General features: G+C 42.8%; 1 protein-coding gene across 1 annotated transcript in view; it reads left to right on the top strand.

The window, feature by feature from the left end:
* ISL2 (ISL LIM homeobox 2) overlaps window positions 1–17494 on the top strand; it is a 46697-nt gene extending 29203 nt beyond the window's left edge. Inside the window, exons 4-6 of the mRNA XM_040343119.1 lie at window positions 4573–4853; window positions 7339–7506; window positions 16876–17494. Of these exons, the coding sequence (XP_040199053.1) occupies window positions 4573–4853; window positions 7339–7506; window positions 16876–16992 (566 nt within the window). The 3' untranslated portion in view covers window positions 16993–17494. The remainder of the gene's footprint in view (window positions 1–4572; window positions 4854–7338; window positions 7507–16875) is intronic.
* The last annotated feature ends 2499 nt before the right edge of the window (window positions 17495–19993 follow it).

The following is a 19993-nucleotide window of genomic DNA, read 5'->3' as shown; positions in this document are numbered from 1 at the left end:
GATCAGTTCCATAGATAGAAACAGGGATACGACGGCGTATCAGTAGATACGCCGGCGTATCCCTTTTGTGGATTACCCCCAAAATGTACAGTCATTGTTAACTTCATACATATTTCCTATAAACCAGCTTTACTCAACCATGGTTCTGTGGAATCCTGGGGTTCCTGGAGAGCTTGCTAGGAGTTCCTTGAGAAAAGAGCTGTGACAGATGGATCTTCTGCCTACACTGACTGCTAATCTACACCGACCACCACTGTAAGAGGCACTTCTACATCGACCACCACTGTAAGCACCACTTCTAAACTGACCAGCACTGTAAGAGGCACTTCTACACCGACCACCACTGTAAGTGGCTCTTCTACATCGACCACCACTGTAAGCACCACTTCTAAACTGACCAGCACTGTAAGAGGCACTTCTACACCGACCACCACTGTAAGTGGCTCTTCTACATTGACCACCACTGTAAGCACCACTTCTAAACTGACCAGCACTGTAAGAGGCACTTCTACACTGACCACCACTGTAAGCACCACTTCTAACTAACCAACAACATAAGGGGTCACTTCTACAATGACCACCACTGTAAGCGTCACTTCTACACTGACCAACAATACAAGGGGTCTCTTCTACACTGACCACCACTGTAAGCGTCACTGACCAACAATATAAGGGGTCACTTCTACACCGGCCATTACCGTAAGGGTTACTTCTACACTAACCAACAATATAAGGCCTCACTTCTACACCAACCACCACTGTAAGCACCACTTCTAACTGATCAACCATCCAAGGGGTAATTTCTACATTGACCAACAAAATAAGGGATCTCTTCTACACTGACCACCACTGTAAGCGTCACTTCTACACTGACCAACTATATAAGGGGTCACTTCTACACTAACCATCACCGTAAGGGTCACTTATACACTGATCAACAATATAAGGGGTCACTCCTACACTGACCATCAATTTAAGGGGTCTGTTCTACAGTGACCAATAATATAAGGGGTCGCTTCTACACCGACCATCACTGTAAGGAGCAATTCTACACTAACCAACAATATAAGGGGTCACTTCTACACCGACCATCATCATAAGCATCACTTCTAAACTGACCAACAACATAAGGGGTCACTTCTACACTGGCCAACAATATAAGGGATCACTTCTACACCGACCATCACCATAAGGGTCACTTCTACACTGACCCACAATATAAGGGGTCTCTTCTACACTGACCAACAATAAAGGGGTCACTTCTACACTGACCAACAATAAAGGGGTCACTTCTGCACTGACCAACAATTTAAGGGGTTGCTTCTACACTGACCAACACAGAAAGCGTCACTTCTACCCTGACCAACAATATAAGGGGTCACTTCAACACTGTCCAACAATATAAGAGGTCTCTTCTACACCGACCATTACCATAAAGGTCACTTCTTCACTGACCAACAGTATAAGGGGTCACTTCTACACTGGCCAACAATATAAGGGGTCTCTTATTTGCTGACCAACAATATAAAGGGTCACTTCTACACTGACCAACAATGTAAGGGGTCTCTATTACATTGATCATCAATATAAGGGGTCTCTATTACACTGACCAATAGTATAAGGGGTCTCTTCTACACTGACCAACAATGTCAAGGGTCTCTTCTACACTGACCAACAATATAAGGGGGTTCTTCTACACTGATTAACAATGTAAGGGGTCTCTTTATAGGTAGACCAACAATATTACAAAAATGTCCACTGTCTGTGTTTCTCTTTTGGCAATTTTTATTATTTGTTAAAGCTGAAGGCCAGGCTTCCTATCTTTTTAAACAGCTCATTTTGGCCAAGCTAGTTCAAACAAAATAGATCCATTGATGGATCTAAAATTTACTGGTTTAACAAGGATGGGTCAAATTTCCATCCATCTATGACCTACATTTTATGCTTAGAAATAGTTTCTGTGTATAGTGAACATATTGGCTCATTAAGTATGCAGACTGTATTTTTGTTGTGTGAGTGTGCTTTGCTGTTTGTCTTATATAGTTTTGGTCTGCCCAGACTGAATGGGAGTAATGCACACTTTCTGTATAAGCTATCCTGTCATCTGACTCATTGTACTCTTGGTCAGTGGTGTATTTAGGTTTTGTGCTGCCCTAGGCCTGACTAAACTCGTGCACCCCCTAATTTAAATATGACCTACCCCTTCTTGTCAAGGCCACATCCCTTGCTGTTTAAGACCCGCCCTTCCCTAAAAAAAAAAGTGTTGCCTATAGTTCTACTTTAGGCACAAAATTCTGCAAATTTTATGGAGAGGACTAAGAAGATATAACCTTGCCAATGGTGCAGCAGAAAATACATAGCACAGTGAGGAAGGTTTGTGGTTCAGGATAATAGGACAGTCAAAATTAGAAGCTCCACCACCCCCCACAGTTGCGGAATGCTGTCCGGAAGCAGTGCGGCTGCTTTATGGGGGCACTAGACTAATTTGCCTCTCTGTCCTGTATGCCCCATAAGACTGGCGCTACACTAACAGTGTAGCGCAAGCCGGCGGGGACTCTTTCTGTGCTGCCCCAGGCCTGGGCCTTGTTGGCCTAGGCCAGGATACAGCCCTGCTCTTGGTGCATGTTGTCATTAAATGGAGACTTCACAAATATTAATATTAGGAATCTTCGTGGAAATATTGAACAGCAAGTGAGCAATAATGTGAAACTATCACGATCAGAATTTTTTTAAAATAATGAGCAAGTATTTGGTGAAAATATATTTTTCCTCTAAAGAACTTATTGCAGCTTGCATGCATGTTATTGGTATTATTATACAGGATGTATTACGTTGTAATTATTGGTCAGTAAAGGTGTATTGACATACTGTATAATATAACTTGAGTACCATACACTTTTATTTTGACAGATGTGTAAAACACAGTGGGATTGATTTACTACAGGACTAAAGGCTCACTTAGCAAAGAGAATATTAACCTCTTGCTGTCCACATAATGCATTTTCTTTAATTCCCACATGCGTCCATGGATGGCTGGGGTTTTGGTATTGAGAGCACACTCACTGTGGCGTGCTTTCAGCACAGTGACCAAGCTGTCATAGACATAGCGACAGCCAAATGTAACCAGTGGTCATGTGATAAGTCCTCCTGGGCATAAAGACCCGTGCTGCTGTGCCACACTGTAACCTTTTAGTTTTCAATTAGATCTTTATCGAAATATTACAAAGTCACAGTTCGTGGGATGCGGTGGTGTGAACTGGCCATGATAGAGAACAGGGCCATTTCCCTTATCTATGCAATGGGACAGGGTTGGGCAATAGACATGTGCAGAACGGAAACATTTGTTTTGCTTTGTTTTGGATAGATTTGTTATATTACTAATTTTGTTTAGTCGATTCATTTTCAGAATACGTTTAGCTTTGTTTACCTAAATTTAGTTTTGTTTATTGATTTTCGAACGAATTCCACATTTTTGGAATGATTCGAATTCGGATCAGTCGAAAAATGATCGACTTCCAATTCTGTATGAAGAATTGCTGGTTGTTAAGGAGTGGGCTTGGGAGGCTGGCCGCCGCATCCTTAACAACCAATGACTCGTGGATGGGGACAAGGGCCTCTTCCTCACAACCTTGGGCGGTGGTTGCTGGGGTCTGTGGCCGGAGGGCTTTTCGGAATCTGGGGGGCCCCAGATCCTGCCCCAATCTGAATGAGTATGGAGTACATAGTACTGTCAGCTCCTCCGTTGGACATTTCTTAAATAGCTAAGGGCGGGACTACCGATGACCTCACCAGGTGGCCCCACCTCCTTGCGATGTCATCGACCGAGGCATACTGGGTTATTGACATCACAAGGGGTTGGGGCCACCAGTTGACATCACTGGACGACTCCGCCACTTAGTTATTTAAGAATGTCAGACGGAGGAGCAGGCAGATGTCAGGAGCCCTCGATGAGACTGGAGGGTTTTTTTTCCGGGTCCGGCGATGTGACAAGCATCATGTTTGATGATGGATTTACATCAGGGGGTACCCCACCCTGTTTTTTTTCTATTGCCTGCATTCTTTTGTTTACATTTCAGCTCTCAGCGGGGAAGCCCACCGACAGCTGTTATATCATCGGTTGTTAAGGACGCAGTGGCCAGCTTTCTGGTTCGCTTCTTACCAACCAGCTATTCACACAGAATTTTAATCGGTCTATCATTTTTCAACCGATCGGAATTCGAATCGTTACAAAAACGTTTAATTTGTTAGAAAACAAATATACCAAACAAAATTATACAAATTCAACTAAATTCGTTACTATTTCATTCGGAGAGTCTGATATATCCGAATCTCCGAATAACCAAAACTGTGTACAAATTTATGTTTTGACTGAAACGAATTGCACGTCTATTGGATAAGCCTGGCTAGTGCAGCCCAAAGCATCTGGTATGAATGGGGTCTTACTTTGTTTTGTTAACAATCTCTACTCCTTTAGTTAATTAAGCCTACTACATTCCCATTTTCTCCTTATACATGTAATGGATCAGTTCTATAAGAAAATCCTCAATTCACTGTCCATTCTTTGTGTTCCAGAAAATGGCAGATCCTCTTCACATAGGTCTCATATCCATAAGCAGACCGAAAAGACAACGAGAGTACGGACTGTTCTGAATGAAAAGCAGTTACACACACTACGAACGTGCTACGCAGCCAACCCTCGACCGGACGCCTTGATGAAGGAGCAGCTTGTAGAAATGACTGGGCTCAGCCCGAGGGTGATCCGGGTCTGGTTTCAGAACAAACGCTGTAAAGACAAGAAGAGATCCATCTTCATGAAACAGCTACAGCAGCAGCAACAAATCAGCGACAAAACGGTAAAATATGGTTATGGTCAATAGTCGGACAAGATTCATGCTGTATATGAAGTGTCAGGGATATTTTTATGCTGCGATTGTGATTTGGGATTTCTCCAAACTCATTGATCAAGAAATGGGATGCTCACAATCATTGCAATGCTCAGTAATATTGCTGATTAACTCTTTCATACAGCAACAGAGTGGCATATGTCTGGGTTTGGCCTATAATGCTTGTCACACATTCTACAATCATTCATTTTCACTGTAATTTAAAGCTGAAATCCAGGCAGATATAAAAGGCACAAATTAATATTTTAATGATGTATTAATGAATACAGAGCCATTCATTAATACATCATTAAAATATTTTTTTTTGTTAATGCAAGCAGTATAATTTGACTTGGAATCTGCACCTTGCAAACCCCTGTACAGTAAGGCTGGTCATACATTATACAATTTTCTTATTCAATTTTCCTTTAGATTTACCAAAACCATATAATATGAGGTCAAATCTAAACACTTTTAATGTGTATGCAATCAGGTAGGCCCTTGCACTACATAGTTGAAGGTAAATATAAAGAACATTGAATAAGAAAATTTAATAATGTATAGATAGACTTAAGCCACGTACACATGATCTGATTGTTTGCAGGGGACTGTCTGTTGACAGATTGTTGTCCTAAAATCTGACCGTTAGTACGTTCCTTCTGACAACTGTTGTCCAACTTTTGGCCAACAAATGTTGGATGGCAGTCTGTTGTCTGATTTTGGTATCATCAGAATTAATGCTCACTAAACACGAAATTAGCAGAAGGGGCCAAAAGGGTGGCGCGCAAGAGCTGAAATTCCTCGTAGTACTTCACTACGTTCATGTTTGTTGGCCGACAATTGTGTACCGTTAGTAAGGAAGACAAGATCCTGGCACACGCCCTTTGGACAAAAATCAGACACTCGGTTGGCCAACAGTCGGATTGTGTGTATGAGGCTTGATGCCGCATACACACGACCGTTATTCATGTCATGGAAAAAAACAAAGTTTTTCTCGACGTGATTCCTCTCAAGCTTGCCTTGCATACACACGATCGTGAAAAAAAATGCTTTGAGCAAAGCGTGGTGACGTACAACACGTATGACGGCACTAGAAAGGGGAAGTTCCATTCGAATAGCGCCACCCTTTGGGCTGCTTATGCTAATTTCCCATCTCATAACTTGCTTCTGAGCATGCACGTTTTTTTCCCCCTCGTTAAAGCGTACACACGATTATTTTTCACAACGTGAAAAACAACAACGTGACAAACTACGAGAAAAAATAGAGCAGGCTCTAAATTTTTAACGGACATTTTTCTCGTCGAGAAAAATGCTCTGGAGCCTACACAGGACCGTTTTTCATGCCCAATTAAAAAAATGAAATTTTTCTCATCATGAAAAACGGTCGTGGCATTAGGCTTAGGCCTTGTTCACACCATGATTTATTCTACACCTGTCTCTGCTAGCACACAAGGAAAACAATTGTTCTATATGTTCCCTGTTCACATCACAACACTGGTATCACATGTGGATTTGCAATGTGTATGTAGTTTTCTGCGCAGAAAAAAACGGATGCATATCTCCCAACTTTTGGGGATAGGAACAAGGAACACCAATCAGCAAAAGTATGTTGGCATAGGACACACTCCCTGCCACACCTCTTTAAAGGAGAATTATACAAAAAAAACACAAGTGCTTTTTACCACTGTTATTCTTTTATACTAGCTTTTTGAAATATACAAATGCAGCAATTTAGAAATTGGATGAAAGGTTTAGCACTGGAAAACACTTTTTGAAAGATAAATCGTACATTTTATTTACAACTATATAGATCAGATTAAAATGAGGGACAAATGAGGAGGAAAGAGGGACAGAGGGTCATTGTTCCAAATTAGGGACAGTCCCTCAAAAATCGGGGACAGTTGGGAGCTATGCTGATGTTACATCAACATTGTGGTTTGAACAGGGCACATAGAGAACAATTGTTAAAACTTACTGTTTTAGAGAGCGATCTTCTGCGCCGCTTCCGGGTATGGTCTTCGGGACTGGGCGTTCCTATTTGATTGACAGTCTTCCGACGGTCGCATACATCGCGTCACGAGTAGCCGAAAGAAGCCGAACGTCGGTGCGGCTCTATACGGCGCCTGCGCACCGACGTTTGGCTACTTTCGGAAAATCTTGACGCGATGTATGCGACCGTCGGAAGCCTGTCAGAAGACTGTCAATCAAATAGGAACACCCAGTCCCGCAGCCCATACCCGAAAGCGGCGGAGAAGATGTATCTCTAAAACGGTAAGTACGGCTTTGATTGTAAAAAAAACACCCGATTCCCCTTGACAAAACGAGCCTCAATCTAATGTTTAAAAAAAAGGTTTTTAGGTGAACCTCCACTTTAAGGAATTGTTTACTTGCTCGCCATACATGTAAAATAGTTTTTGTCTTTTGTCTATTTCTTACATTCTTCCTGTCTTTTCAGAGTCTTCAAGGGTTAACAGGAACGCCACTTGTAGCAGGAAGTCCCATCCGCCATGACAGTGCCATGCAGGGAAATGCAGTAGAGGTACAGACCTATCAACCTCCCTGGAAAGCGCTCAGTGATTTTGCATTGCAGAGTGACTTGGATCAACCTGCATTTCAGCAGCTGGTAAGGATAAAACATGTGATAGAGAAATATAGGCACAATGTCTTTCACACAGGGCTTTATCTATGGGGCTTAGATATATGTGAGTGTATGATGGCAAGTCACTAAAATGAAAATGTATTGATTTGTAAAAATAAAAAAAAACATCATACACAAGATGCGTAATGATTGGTTTTCCCGGTCTGAAAAAGTCAGATATGAGTTTTTGGATGGGAATTCTGACCGTGTGTATGCTCCATCTGACTTTTTCTGTCGGAATTTCCATCAGCAAAAGTTTGAGAGCAGGTTCTCTAACGTTCGTCTATATGGAATTCCGACACACAAAAAAATACGCATGCTCAGAATGAATCAGAAAAGCCGAACTGCCTATTGAACTTCATTGATCTCGGCTCGTCGTACATGTTGTATGTCACTGCATTCTTGTCTGAAAAACCATCCAAGGTTTTTCTGACAGGAAAACCGATCGTGTGTAGGCAGCATAAGATGCGTAACATTCAGTAGAAACCGTAACGTTGAAAGTAAAAGTGAAACCTCTGAGGATAAAAATACGGGGGCAGGCTCCAGGGCAGTTCTGTTGGTCTTGGCTTAAAGGAGTTGTAAAGGAAAATGTTTTTTCACCTTAATGCAATATATGCTATAAGGTGAAAAAACATCTGATGTTGCCGCCCCCCCCTGAGCCCCGTTATTCTTACCTGACCCCTCGAAAGTCCCGCGCGGTCCTGATATTCTCTTCGCCGCTCAGCCTGGCTAGCGTGGATGGATTGAGAGCAGCGCAGTCATTGGCTGGCGCTGCTGTCAATCACATTCAGTGACGCGCCGAGGGGCGGGGCCGAGTGATACTGTGAGCAGCTATGGCCGCTCGCTGTATCACGGGAGCGCGCCCACAATTAGTGACCACCATGCGAGCTCTCGCATGACTGTGGTGACTAATTGCGGGGAGGACCGAGACAGCCGCCGAGGGACCCCAGAAGACATGGATCGGGGGCACTCTTTGCAAAACGAACTGCACAGTGGAGGTAAGTATGACATGTTTGTTATTTAAAAATTTCCTTTACAAACCCTTTAACTCCATAGTGAGTCATTGAGCATGAGACAGGCATGCAGGGTGGAGTGTAAACCTGTCAGATTTCACAGCCAGCACGCTTAATCCAGGTCAGTAACCCACTACATAGCGAATCCAGATCATCTGGATGACAGCTCTAGAATCTAAACCTTGTAGACACACATTGGCATTAGTAGCTGCCACAGTCCCTTTAGGAAAGCAGTGTACTGAAATACATGGATTGGTTAACTGCAACCCTGTCTTGGGGCAAAGTGGCAGTACAGTATGTGCTTGGTCAACTTCAGTTATTTTTAGAGAAAGAGTTCAATGTTACCCTGGGTTGTATGTTCAGCCGCCAGGGGAGCAGCCTTGAGTTTTCTCTGTCAGTGATGTGATGTTACTGGCCTTGTTTTTCAGTGTGCTTTATGTTGCGTGTCTGAGACCTTCCACCCTCCCCCTTCCAGGGAGGATATACACTATATTGCTTTACACGCAAATTAACTTTAATGGCATCCCAGTCTTAGTCCGTAGGGTTCAATACTGAGTTGGCCACCCTTTGCAACTATAACAGCTTCAACTCTTCTGGGAAGGCTGTCCACAAGGTTTAGGAGTGTGTCTATGGGAATGTTTGACCATTCTTTCAGAAGCGCATCTGTAAGGTCAGGCACTGAGATTAATGTGAGGAGAAATGTCTTCTCCTCACTGTGCATGCAGATGAACTCACACCTGCCAATTCTGTGCAAGCTCTGCACTGGTGGTGCCCGATCCTGTAGCTGAATCAACTGTAGGAGATGGTCCTGGCGCTTGCTGGACTTTCTTGGGCGCCCTGAAGCCTTCTTCACAAATGCAGTGGAAATGTTTTCATGGCAAAGGGGGACTTTGCAATTAATTGCAATTCATCTGATCACTCTTCATAACATTTTTGAGTATATGTAAATTGCCATCATAAAAACTGAGGCAGCAGACTTTGTGAAAGTTAATATTTGTGTCAAAACATTTGGCCACAGCTGTGTATATTGCTGAGTTTTGGCCTTTTCTAGGCCATAAAAGTTGTTGAGTTTTGGCCTTTTCTGAGGCAATATTCTCAATAGGACATGCAGACACAATCCTAGAATATTCAATGTGCTGCAGAGTACGACATGAACATATATCTATGGCTCTACTGAGCGTAAAGGTACACAGAGGTAGAAGTAGGAAAGCGGGCAAGTGGCAGATGCCAGCTTATCAAGGTAAAAAGCAAATTGCATTTGAAACTGTTTTTCTAATTTCTCTGATCAATCGTTCCCCCGTAAAGTGATGCGCCAGAGGTGTTTGCAGGAGCTCAAAGACATAAGATCACCACCTGAACTGATCATCTCACGTCTGTCGATACCTGACCGCAGGGCTCACATAGGAGAGCTTTATTGCCAGTGATCCTGTCAGATAAGAGAATCCTCTTCTAAAATATGTGGCACACCTGATGGGATCAGGACCTTCTATCTAACATCTTCCAGTGGAATAATGTGGAGTTCCTATCAGACAGGAGTGTGCATGCTGCAATTTTCAGTTTGATTCTGCCTAATGCATACATAAAAAAATACGGCCATCTATATCAGTCATATAGCACTACAAACAGTCATCTATAAAAATCCTTTATAATACTAATAATAATTATTATTATTATTATTAGTATTATAAAGGATTTATATAGCGCCAACAGTTAACGCAGCACTTTACAATATAAAAGGGAGACAATACAGTAATAATACAATAAAATGCAAGAGGATTAAGAGGGCCCTGCTCAGTCAGAAGAGCTTACAATCTAATAAAGGTAGGGCAGGTGGTACAAAAGGTTGCAACTGTGGGAAATGAGCTGATGAAAGTGGTAAAAAATTAGTTGGAGACGTGATAGGCTTTCCTGAAGAGATGAGTTTTCAGGGATTGCCCAAGAGTAGTGGAAAGCCTGGCAGGTTGAGGTAGCGAGTTCCAGAGGATGGGAAAGGCTCTGGAGAAATCTTGGAGAAGAGCACGACGAACATATGGAGACTAATCAATGATTCTGTTTAAGTGGTGATGATTACAAATTAATCCTTCTGAAGAATATCTTTGTTGTAAAGTTATGTATAATGAAGTAGTTAGTGGAGTGTAAATCCAGAGCTTATTTTTGTAGTACATGATAACTGACCCGATCAGTAATAAACCAAACCAGTAGAAGCCAGTTACTGTCAGCCTTTGAAGGAAGAATGTGTAAACATGGAGGTTTACATGGTGCATACACACCTCCTCTCATATCAGAGCAAGTCTAACTAGTCATAAATACATCATTTCTGCTGTGTACAAGAAAAACATAAATATCCATAGAAAAATGTACCCTGTTTATACTGGCTGACCATTCACTTTCATGTCCTTTTATCATTTGTTTGTTCTCCACATTTCCTTATATAACACATTTATTGTGTTTTCTGTCTGTCTCACTTTATTGCCTTTTAACTCTTCTGACTAATTTTACTACTTTCGCTCCTTTGTCCTCTTTTCAGAGCACTGCTCTCTGCTTTTTATAGTTGAAGTTGTTTAAAACAAAAGAGAAACATCAAAATACCTATATATTTATATACTTTAACCGACAAAGGGTTATATAGATTAACATTATCAACTGCATAGCCAGACAGGTGACACATGTAGTCCTAAATAAACAATTCAGCTTTCTTGTGTCACCGCTCAGCCCCCAGCCTTCTTATTTCACACTAAATCAGCATTATCACCTCTGTGCAGTGAGTAGCAGTAATGCAGGAAGGTAAAACAGTAAATCTATATGTATTTCAACACTGTATTTAGCTGTTTTCCTGGAGTTCCACTTTAACTGCCCGGTATAGAAGTATTGGGTCTTTTTATTTTTACACAATAATAACATAAAGTTATAACATAAGCTGCACAATTTATTTATATGCAATAATGAACTTCTTGACCTGGTCACGGCAACCCCAACTATAAGGCCCCATTCACACCTGAGCGTTTTTGTAGCGTGAAGGCTGAAGCTACAAAATGCTGGAGGGGAAAAAATCAATTATTCTCTATGGAGATGGTTCACATCGCCACCCAAAAACGCCTAAAGCCAGAGGGGCAGATCCACAGAGCGAGTACGCCGGCGTATCTACTGATACGCCGGCGTACTTTCAAATTTCCCGCGTCGTATCTTTGGTTTGAATCCTCAAACCAAGATACGACGGGATCTGGGTTAGATCCGACAGGCGTATGGCTTTGTACGCCTTCGGATCTTAGATGCAATACTTCGGCGTCCGCTGGGTGAAGTTCTCGTCGTTTTCCGCGTCGAGTATGCAAATTAGCTATTCCCGACGATCCACGAACGTACGTGCGGCCGTCGCAATCTCTTACGTCGTCTCTAGTCGGCTTTTTCCGGCGTATAGTTAAAGCTGGTGTTTTGCGGCGTATAGTTAGACTTGCCATGTTAAGTATGGCCGTCGTTCCCGCATTTATTTTGAATTTTTTTTTTTTTGCGTAAGTCGTCCGTGAATCGGGATGGACGTAATTCACGTCTATGTTAAAAAAAATGACGTCCTTGCGACGTCATTTAGCGCAATGCACGGTGGGAAATTTAGGGACGGCGCATGCGCAGTTCATTTGGCGCAGGGACGCGTTTCATTTAAATGAAACACGCCCCCCTACTCGCCGATTTGAATTAGGCGCCATTACGCCGCGAGAGATACACTACGCCGCCGTAACTTACGGCGCAAATTCGTTGAGGATTCAAACCAAAAAAAGTAAGTTACGACGATCTTTGTGAATCTGCCCCAGAATCTCCAAAAAGCCTGAAGCTCAACAAGTTTTGGAACTTTTTTTTAGGCAGATTACAGGCTATTTTTGATTTTTACATTGGTGACCTTTTGACCTGTACAAAATCGTGGAAAATAATGTGTCAAAATCGCTGCACAACTGCAGCAAAACGCGGTAAAATTGCATGACTTTCTGCCTAAAAACACTTTGCTCAGGTGTGAATGGGGCCTAACCTTGAGACTTGTGACTATTGAATACTTAGCCATTTTTTTATTTTATTTAAAATATCAAAGTGGAACTGCACTGCATCTGAACACCACAAACCAATGCTATTTTATTCATTTTATTATTCAAAGCAAACTCACCCATCCATCCCTGTCTGCAGTCTTTATTTTACTCCCCCCTAGATTGGGATAGCAGTCAGCAGATTTGTACACAATAAAAAACACTACTACTTTTGTTGGAAAATATTTGGCCGCGACCTTTATTATTGGTTTTAATAAATAAATATTTAAAAGTTCAACTTTAATAACACGTAAAACAGCTCAGCCACTACGGCTCAAGCTGGCCCAGAGGCGATTCAGTTCACATGCGCCGCGCTATATAAGTTATTCATTCATTCATTTATAATCAAAATAAAGGGGAAACTCCCCACTTAAACATATATAACTTGTTTAACTTCATGTACAAAAACTGTCCCCTTTAAAAGGTGACACCAGCCACATAATAAAGGGAAAACCGCAACAAAGGGAGGGTGGGAGGGAACACCACAACTGATGCTACTGAGGCTATTGAGCCTCTAGGGCTCTAAATCCCCCTTTTTATTTAGAAATTATCCACAGAAAACCCCTTAGCGGCCCAGATACAGTGGTCACCTTACCAACTTAGGACAGCCAAGGGCCAATGGGAATGCTTCCCGCACATTTCCAGACTTGAGGGGGTTACCGAATAGTAAACGAGAGAAGGATGAGACAGAAGTCCCAAATAATGTCTTTGAGGGAGAATCAACAACAGGGTCAAATGGAATGATAACAGAAACTTTATTAATGAATACATACACAGTTTAATATATAAAAGGTCCCACTAGGGTGGTACAAAGGCCTCCCGAGTGGGACCCGTTCCTCCAGTGTAAAATTATCTATAAAAACGACATGCAAAATGACAATGTTGTTTAGTAAAAGTTTGCTAAAAGACAGACCAACCGCTACTGACTGAGGCGATAGACACAAACCTCCGATATATAAACTTCATTAGTTACCCAATAGTAAACTAGCAACCCCAAACACTGCCTAACTACAGCTTGACCTGATTTCAGAGGTCAAGGAGCCAATGGGAACTCTTCCCGCAAATTTTGCTCTGAGGGGAGACTAGAAACCTCCGCTGCCGCAATCTCTTGCATTTCTGGCAGTGGCCATCTTGAGTATGGGCAGATGATTCATGTACCATTTACTTCCTGGAATCCATCTGCCCTTAGCTCAGGTATACGCTGGGCTGAGAACCCTCCCTCCACTCCTAAAGACTGCTGGGATTCATTACATCATTTGCTTAGGCCTAGTAATCAGGAAGTAACTGAAGAAATGTAAAAAAAAGTTTAAAACAAGTAAATATGATATACCGCACTTTACTATCTATTTACTAATGCTAGCGGCATGAGGATTAAAAATAGGGGGGGAAAATACATAAAAAGGGGGGTGTAAAGTTTGGGTATTGAGGGGGTGGTCTCTCTCTTTTTTTATTTATTTTTAAGCTCTTCAGTTACAAAGCTATTTATGAAGGGTGGAAGAGCAAATCACTTTTCTGATGAACTTTTACTATTTTACAGCTCATAGATTCATTTGTTCTGTTTATAAATGCATGCTTGATGATTTTGTTCACAAAAGTTTTTGCTGTAGATTATTGAACTTTGTATTTATGTATAAATATAAATATAAATGTACATGCGGTCTGAGAACAAGAAGCTAACGTGGTTAGTATGGTGGGATGACAGTAGAGAACGTAATTATCTGTATTACAGCCTCTCTTCTGTCATATGTTCTGTGGGGTTTCTCCAGTTTGGCAAGTTTGCTTGTTTTGTATTACCAATTACTAATTGATTTAGAAATTATGATTTTTTTTCTTAATTTTCATTGATCATTTCATTGCTTTACCTAATTTAGCTTGTCAGTCCATGGCTAGTCTCCCACAGGTGGAATGCAAGGAAATCATATAGCTAGTACTAGTTAGTCGCATTCAGCTGGACATGTTCTGTAACGTTGAAGACGTTTTGTAGCTTATCAAGGCACTTCTTCAGTTCCTAGATTGTCAGGAAGATACCTCAGCATTTATATTCACAATTTAGGATGCCTAAATCCAATAACCATGGAATGTTGATTGTCCAAGAGCAGGATGGGAGGTACGATGGCGCCAGCCTGTTCTAGTTATATAACCCCATTCTTGGTGTCAGGAAGTCTGCAATCGTGGAACTAAAGCTGGCCAAGTGGCCATACACTGATCAAAATTGGTTTGGTTCAGCAGGGATCAACCGAATTTTAATCAGTGTTTGGCCATCTCTGCTAAACAGAAGTCAATCATTTGCCTGACTTCTGTTGAAGGTCAATATTGGAAAATTTTCTATGATCAGCGGCTGCGGTCAATCAGCTGCAGTCACTGATCAGGGTATTCTGACAGCAGCATGTGACAGTGTCAGAATGCAGTGATTTCCCGGCAGGAAGAAAATTCCTCCATCCACCTCATTTGTGTGGATGGAGAAATGTTTTGGTTGAACAGTAAAAGACTAATAGCTGGATTCAGGTACACGTGCCTAACGTTAGGCAGGCGTAGCGTATCTCATATACGCTACGCCGCCGTAAGTTAGAGGGGCAAGTGCTGTATTCACAAAGCACTTGCGTCCTAAGTTACGGCGGCGTATCGTAAATGTGCCGGCGTAAGCGCGCCTAATTCACATTGTGAAGAGGTGGGCGTGTTTTATGTAAATAAAGCATGACCCCACGTAAATGACGTTTTGAACGAACGGCGCATGCGCCATCCGTGGACGGATCCCAGTGCGCATGCTCCAAATTACGCTGCAAAGACTTATTGGTTTCGATGTGAACGTAAATTACGCCCAGCCCCATTCACGGACGACTTACGCAAACGACGTAAAAATTAAAAAATTCGACGCGGTTCCGACGTGCCTACTTAACATTGGCTGCGCCATCTTTTTGGTGGAATATCTTTAGGCCTGAAAACGCCTTACGTAAACAGTGTATCTTTACGGGCAAGCGTACGTTCGTGAATAGGCGTCTCTTGCTGATTTACGCATTCTAGGCGTAAATCAGCGTACACGCCCCTAGCGGCCGGCAGAAATAGACAGCTAAGATACGACGGCGCCGGCGGTCGTATCTTAGCTAGATTTAAGTGTATCTCAATTTGAGAATACACTTAAATATACGATGGCGCAGATTCAGAGTTAGACAGCGTATCTACTGATACGCCGGCGTAACTCTACCTGAATCTGGCTACAAATGTCTATGGCCAGCTTAAAGGGGTTGTAAAGGTTTGTTTTTTATTTTCTAAATAGGTTCCTTTAAGCTAGTGCATTGTTGGTTCACTTACCTTTTCCTTCAATTACCCTTATAAATGTTTTTTTCTTTGTTTTCTTTGTCTGAATTTCTCACTTCCTGTTCCTCCTCAGTAAGGTGTACAGTAAGCTGTTCTAAATGACTTTCCACCGCTGGGATGATGGTGGAAAGCTTACTGAGGAGAAATAGGAAGTGAGAAATTCAAACAAAGAAAAAAAAAATTAGAAGGGAAATTGAAAGAAAAGGTAAGTGAACCAACAATGCACTAGCTTAAAGGAACCTATTTAGAAAATAAAAGACAAACCTTTACAACCCCTTTAATAGCTATGCAGGCTTCCTGACACCAACAATGGGGTATATAAATGCTACTATGGGGGTTATTTACTAAAGGCAAATCCATTGTGCATTAAGGTGAAAAAACAGGAAGGTTTACAACCCCTTTTAAGAAGTGTCTTGGTAAGCTATGAAACGTCTTTAACATTACAGAACAAGTCCAGTTGAATGTGACTAATTACTACAAGATATACTGTACATTGACCTAGATACTGTAGATGAGAACCTTGACAGACAATAAAAAAAGGTGTACTCATTTTCATAACTGACTTCTATATAAACAGGTTCTGTAATCTGGCTACACACCTATATGTAGCCGTTTTTTGTTGCCATTTTGAATGGCACCCCATTGCAATTCCTACAATGCATATGCATTGCAGAGCACCGTAAGGCTTGGTAACTCATTACCATTTGCGGTGGTGGACCGTTTTGGAAAATATAGTGCAGGTGCTTTTTCTGATCTGCTGTGGTGCATTGGCATCTCATTCAAATCACTGGTCTACCTTAATGCAATGTATTTTAAAATGCGCGCAATGACATGCCAGACAGCCCACTTGTACATGGAGCCAAAGTGTTTCCATTTTATCTCTTTAGGGTTCTGATTATTATCTGTTCCCCTGACGGTTGACTTTGCATCTCTCAGTGACGTTCTACCTCTTTTTGCAGGTATCATTTTCCGAATCAGGTTCCCTCGGTAACTCTTCTGGGAGTGATGTTACCTCCTTGTCTTCCCAACTTCCAGATACCCCAAACAGCATGGTCCCTAGTCCGGTGGAAACGTGAGGTCTTCAGATTAGGACTGAGCAGCATGGACCCCGCATGAAAACCCCTTTACACTTCAAACGATGAACAAACCCAGCCACTCACATTGCAGGACCTCCTCCCCATCCATGGGGCTGTGTGCATCAGTCTGGAACCCGCACACCTCTGACTTTATACTGGGATTTGGGAAGAAAACAGGAATTTATAGTTCTTTTTTGAACTCGTCTCACCCACAACTCATCTCAGACGAAGGTGACTCTGATCCGGGCAGAGTTTTGTCCACCACTAGTGACGTGATCGTCTGCTTTCAGTGTTCTAATGGCTGAGACTCTGTCTTCTTACCTGAAGTCATGGGATATAGAAATATTTATAAGTATCAAATGCTGAGACGTTTGAATATGATAATTTATCTTGTGGATCGAGGACTTTATTATCAAACAAAAGTAAGTTATTAATATTTATTGTCAAAATTGCTGTTACATTGATTAATATGAAATCTTAATAAAAAAATTATGTAAATGTCTGATGTCTCATATGAGCTCTTTAAAACCAATGAATGTGCTGAACATAATGAGATGTTTCCTACTGGGGTATTTTAACCTAAATGGTCAGTCTACACAAACATTATAAGTATATACACATAACGTTCTAACCAGTAAGTTACTGGTGGGTCTGGTGGGTTAAGTTGGCTGCCGGCTACGTCTTGGTTAATACAGCTACTAAAGTTTCCAGCTGGGTCTGTGCCTTCCTTTGAGTCTCACTCCTACTGTTATAACAGAAGTGTTTCAGTTCTGCTGCTCACCACCATCACCTGTACCAGTGAACTCCTACGGACAATTTAGCACATGAGGCCAGGGCTAGTGGTTGTAGCCAAACTCCATAATGACATAATTTTGTATGTAATTCTTTTTTCAGGTACCCAAATTAGAGTAAAATTGTTTCTCAATTAACTAATTCGATTTTAAGTGGATAGAGGGGAGAACTAAAACAGAAACTCAGTTTAATGGAGAAGAGCATTTCATTAGAATGAATTACCGTATTTATCGCGGTATAGCGCGCTCCCGCGTATACCGCGCACCCCTAAAGTTGCCCCCGAAATTCCTGTAAAAAAAAATGTTATATGATTTTATTACATACAGTTTTGGTGTCTTCCCAGCGTCCATCGTCCGGTCCGGCGTCCGTCTGCGGCCTCGGTGGTGTCCTCCCGGCTTCTCCAGCGTGCGCCTCAAGTCGAGTCCCCGCTTCCCGCGCTCATTTCGAGCGCCTCCGCCAACATATACCGAGTGCAGTACACTCGGGAGGAACATTTCGGCAAGGCTCGGCTTCGCTCGCGCTCACGCTCTGTGACGTTTATGTGTGAGCACGAGCGAAGCCGAGCCTAGCCGAATGTATCCGAGTGTACTGCACTCGGTATATGTCGGCGCAGGAATTCAAACTGAGCGCGGGAAGCGGCTATCAGCGTATATTGCGCAGCCACGATTTTCCCCTTATTTTAAGGGGAAAAAAGTGCGCGATATATGCCGATAAATACGGTAAATGTATTTTTATGTACATCCAGGGCATTTTTTCAGGTGGAACTTGGGGGAACTCAGTTCCACCACCTTTGGCTCAGACCCTTTGGTGCCTGCTCACCACAATCACTTGTAAACACAGAAGTTCGGTTTCTGTGTTTACAAGTCACAGCTCTGCACTCCAGTGGCGGCTGGTGCTCAAAATTTTTGCGGGGGGCGCAAACAAAAAAATTGCAGCCTCACTGTGCCCATCAAATACAGCCACTGTGTCATCATTTGTCACCACTGTGCCATGCCATCAAACGCAGCCACTGTGCCATAAATTGTCACCACTGTGCCATGCCATCAAACGCAGCCACTGTGCCATGCCATCAAACGCAGCCACTGTGCCATAAATTGTCACCACCGTGCCATGCCATCAAACGCAGCCACTGTGCCATGCCATCAAACGCAGCCACTGTGCCATCAATTGTCACCACTGTGCCATGCCATCAAATGCAGTCACTATGCCATCAATTCGCACCACTGTGCCATGCCATCAAACGCAGTCACTGTGCCATACAATCAAACGCAGCCACTGTGCCATGCTATCAAATGCAGTCACTGTGCCATGCCATCAAACACAGCCACTGTGCCATCAATTGTCACCACTGTTCCATGCCATCAAATGCAGCCAATGTGCCCCTCAAATGTCGCCACTGTGCCAATTGTCACCACTGTGCCCTTTAATTGTCGCCACTGTGCCCATTGTTGCCACTGTGCATGTCACTGTGCCCTTCAATTGTTAGCACTGTGCCCATTGTCACCACTGTGCCCTTTGTTGCCACTGTGCCCATTGTTGCCACTGTGCATGTTACTGTGCCCTTTAATTGATGCCACTGTGCCCTTTGTCGCCACTGTGCCCTTTGTCACCGATGTACCCATTGATGCCACTGTGCCCTTTGTCGCCTCTGTGCCCATTGTCGCCGCTGTGCCCTGTAAAATGCATTTACCTTTCTGCTTCCACGTCCCTTGATGTCCTCTCCTGCCCTTGATGACGCTTCAGCCAATCAGGTTACCGATAACCAGAATCAGTGAACCTGATTGGCTGAGACGGCTGTCAGTCTTATCCAAGGGACGCAGCCCCTGTACGTTCCGAGGATAAGACATCCGGGAGCCGAGGGGCTGTACTCGGAAAGCCTATCAGAGCCGCTGGCTCTGATAGGCACTTCCACACAGCCAACCAGCTGCCGTTATTCAGGTAACCGGTGCCCTATGTCCGGCCATCTGAATAGACCAGCGGCAGCTGGCCACAATAACATACATTCATGAAATGCATGAATGTATGTTATTTACGAGAGCCAGAGGGGGCGGCGCTGCAGAACGACATTCTTAATGTCTTAAAAGGCCCGTTTTTTTTTTATCACTACAGGAGGGGGGCGGCGCCTGGGCCCCCCCTATGGACAGGCCGCCACTGCTGCACTCTGTATGTAATGCAATCGTGGTATCTAATACCCCTTTAAGACCCTCCT

This window comes from Rana temporaria, chromosome 3, assembly GCF_905171775.1.
Source record: "Rana temporaria chromosome 3, aRanTem1.1, whole genome shotgun sequence".
In the NCBI taxonomy this organism is placed as follows: Eukaryota; Metazoa; Chordata; class Amphibia; order Anura; family Ranidae; genus Rana; species Rana temporaria.
Note: the sequence above shows the minus strand (reverse complement) of the source record. Positions and strands in the feature narration are given on the sequence as shown.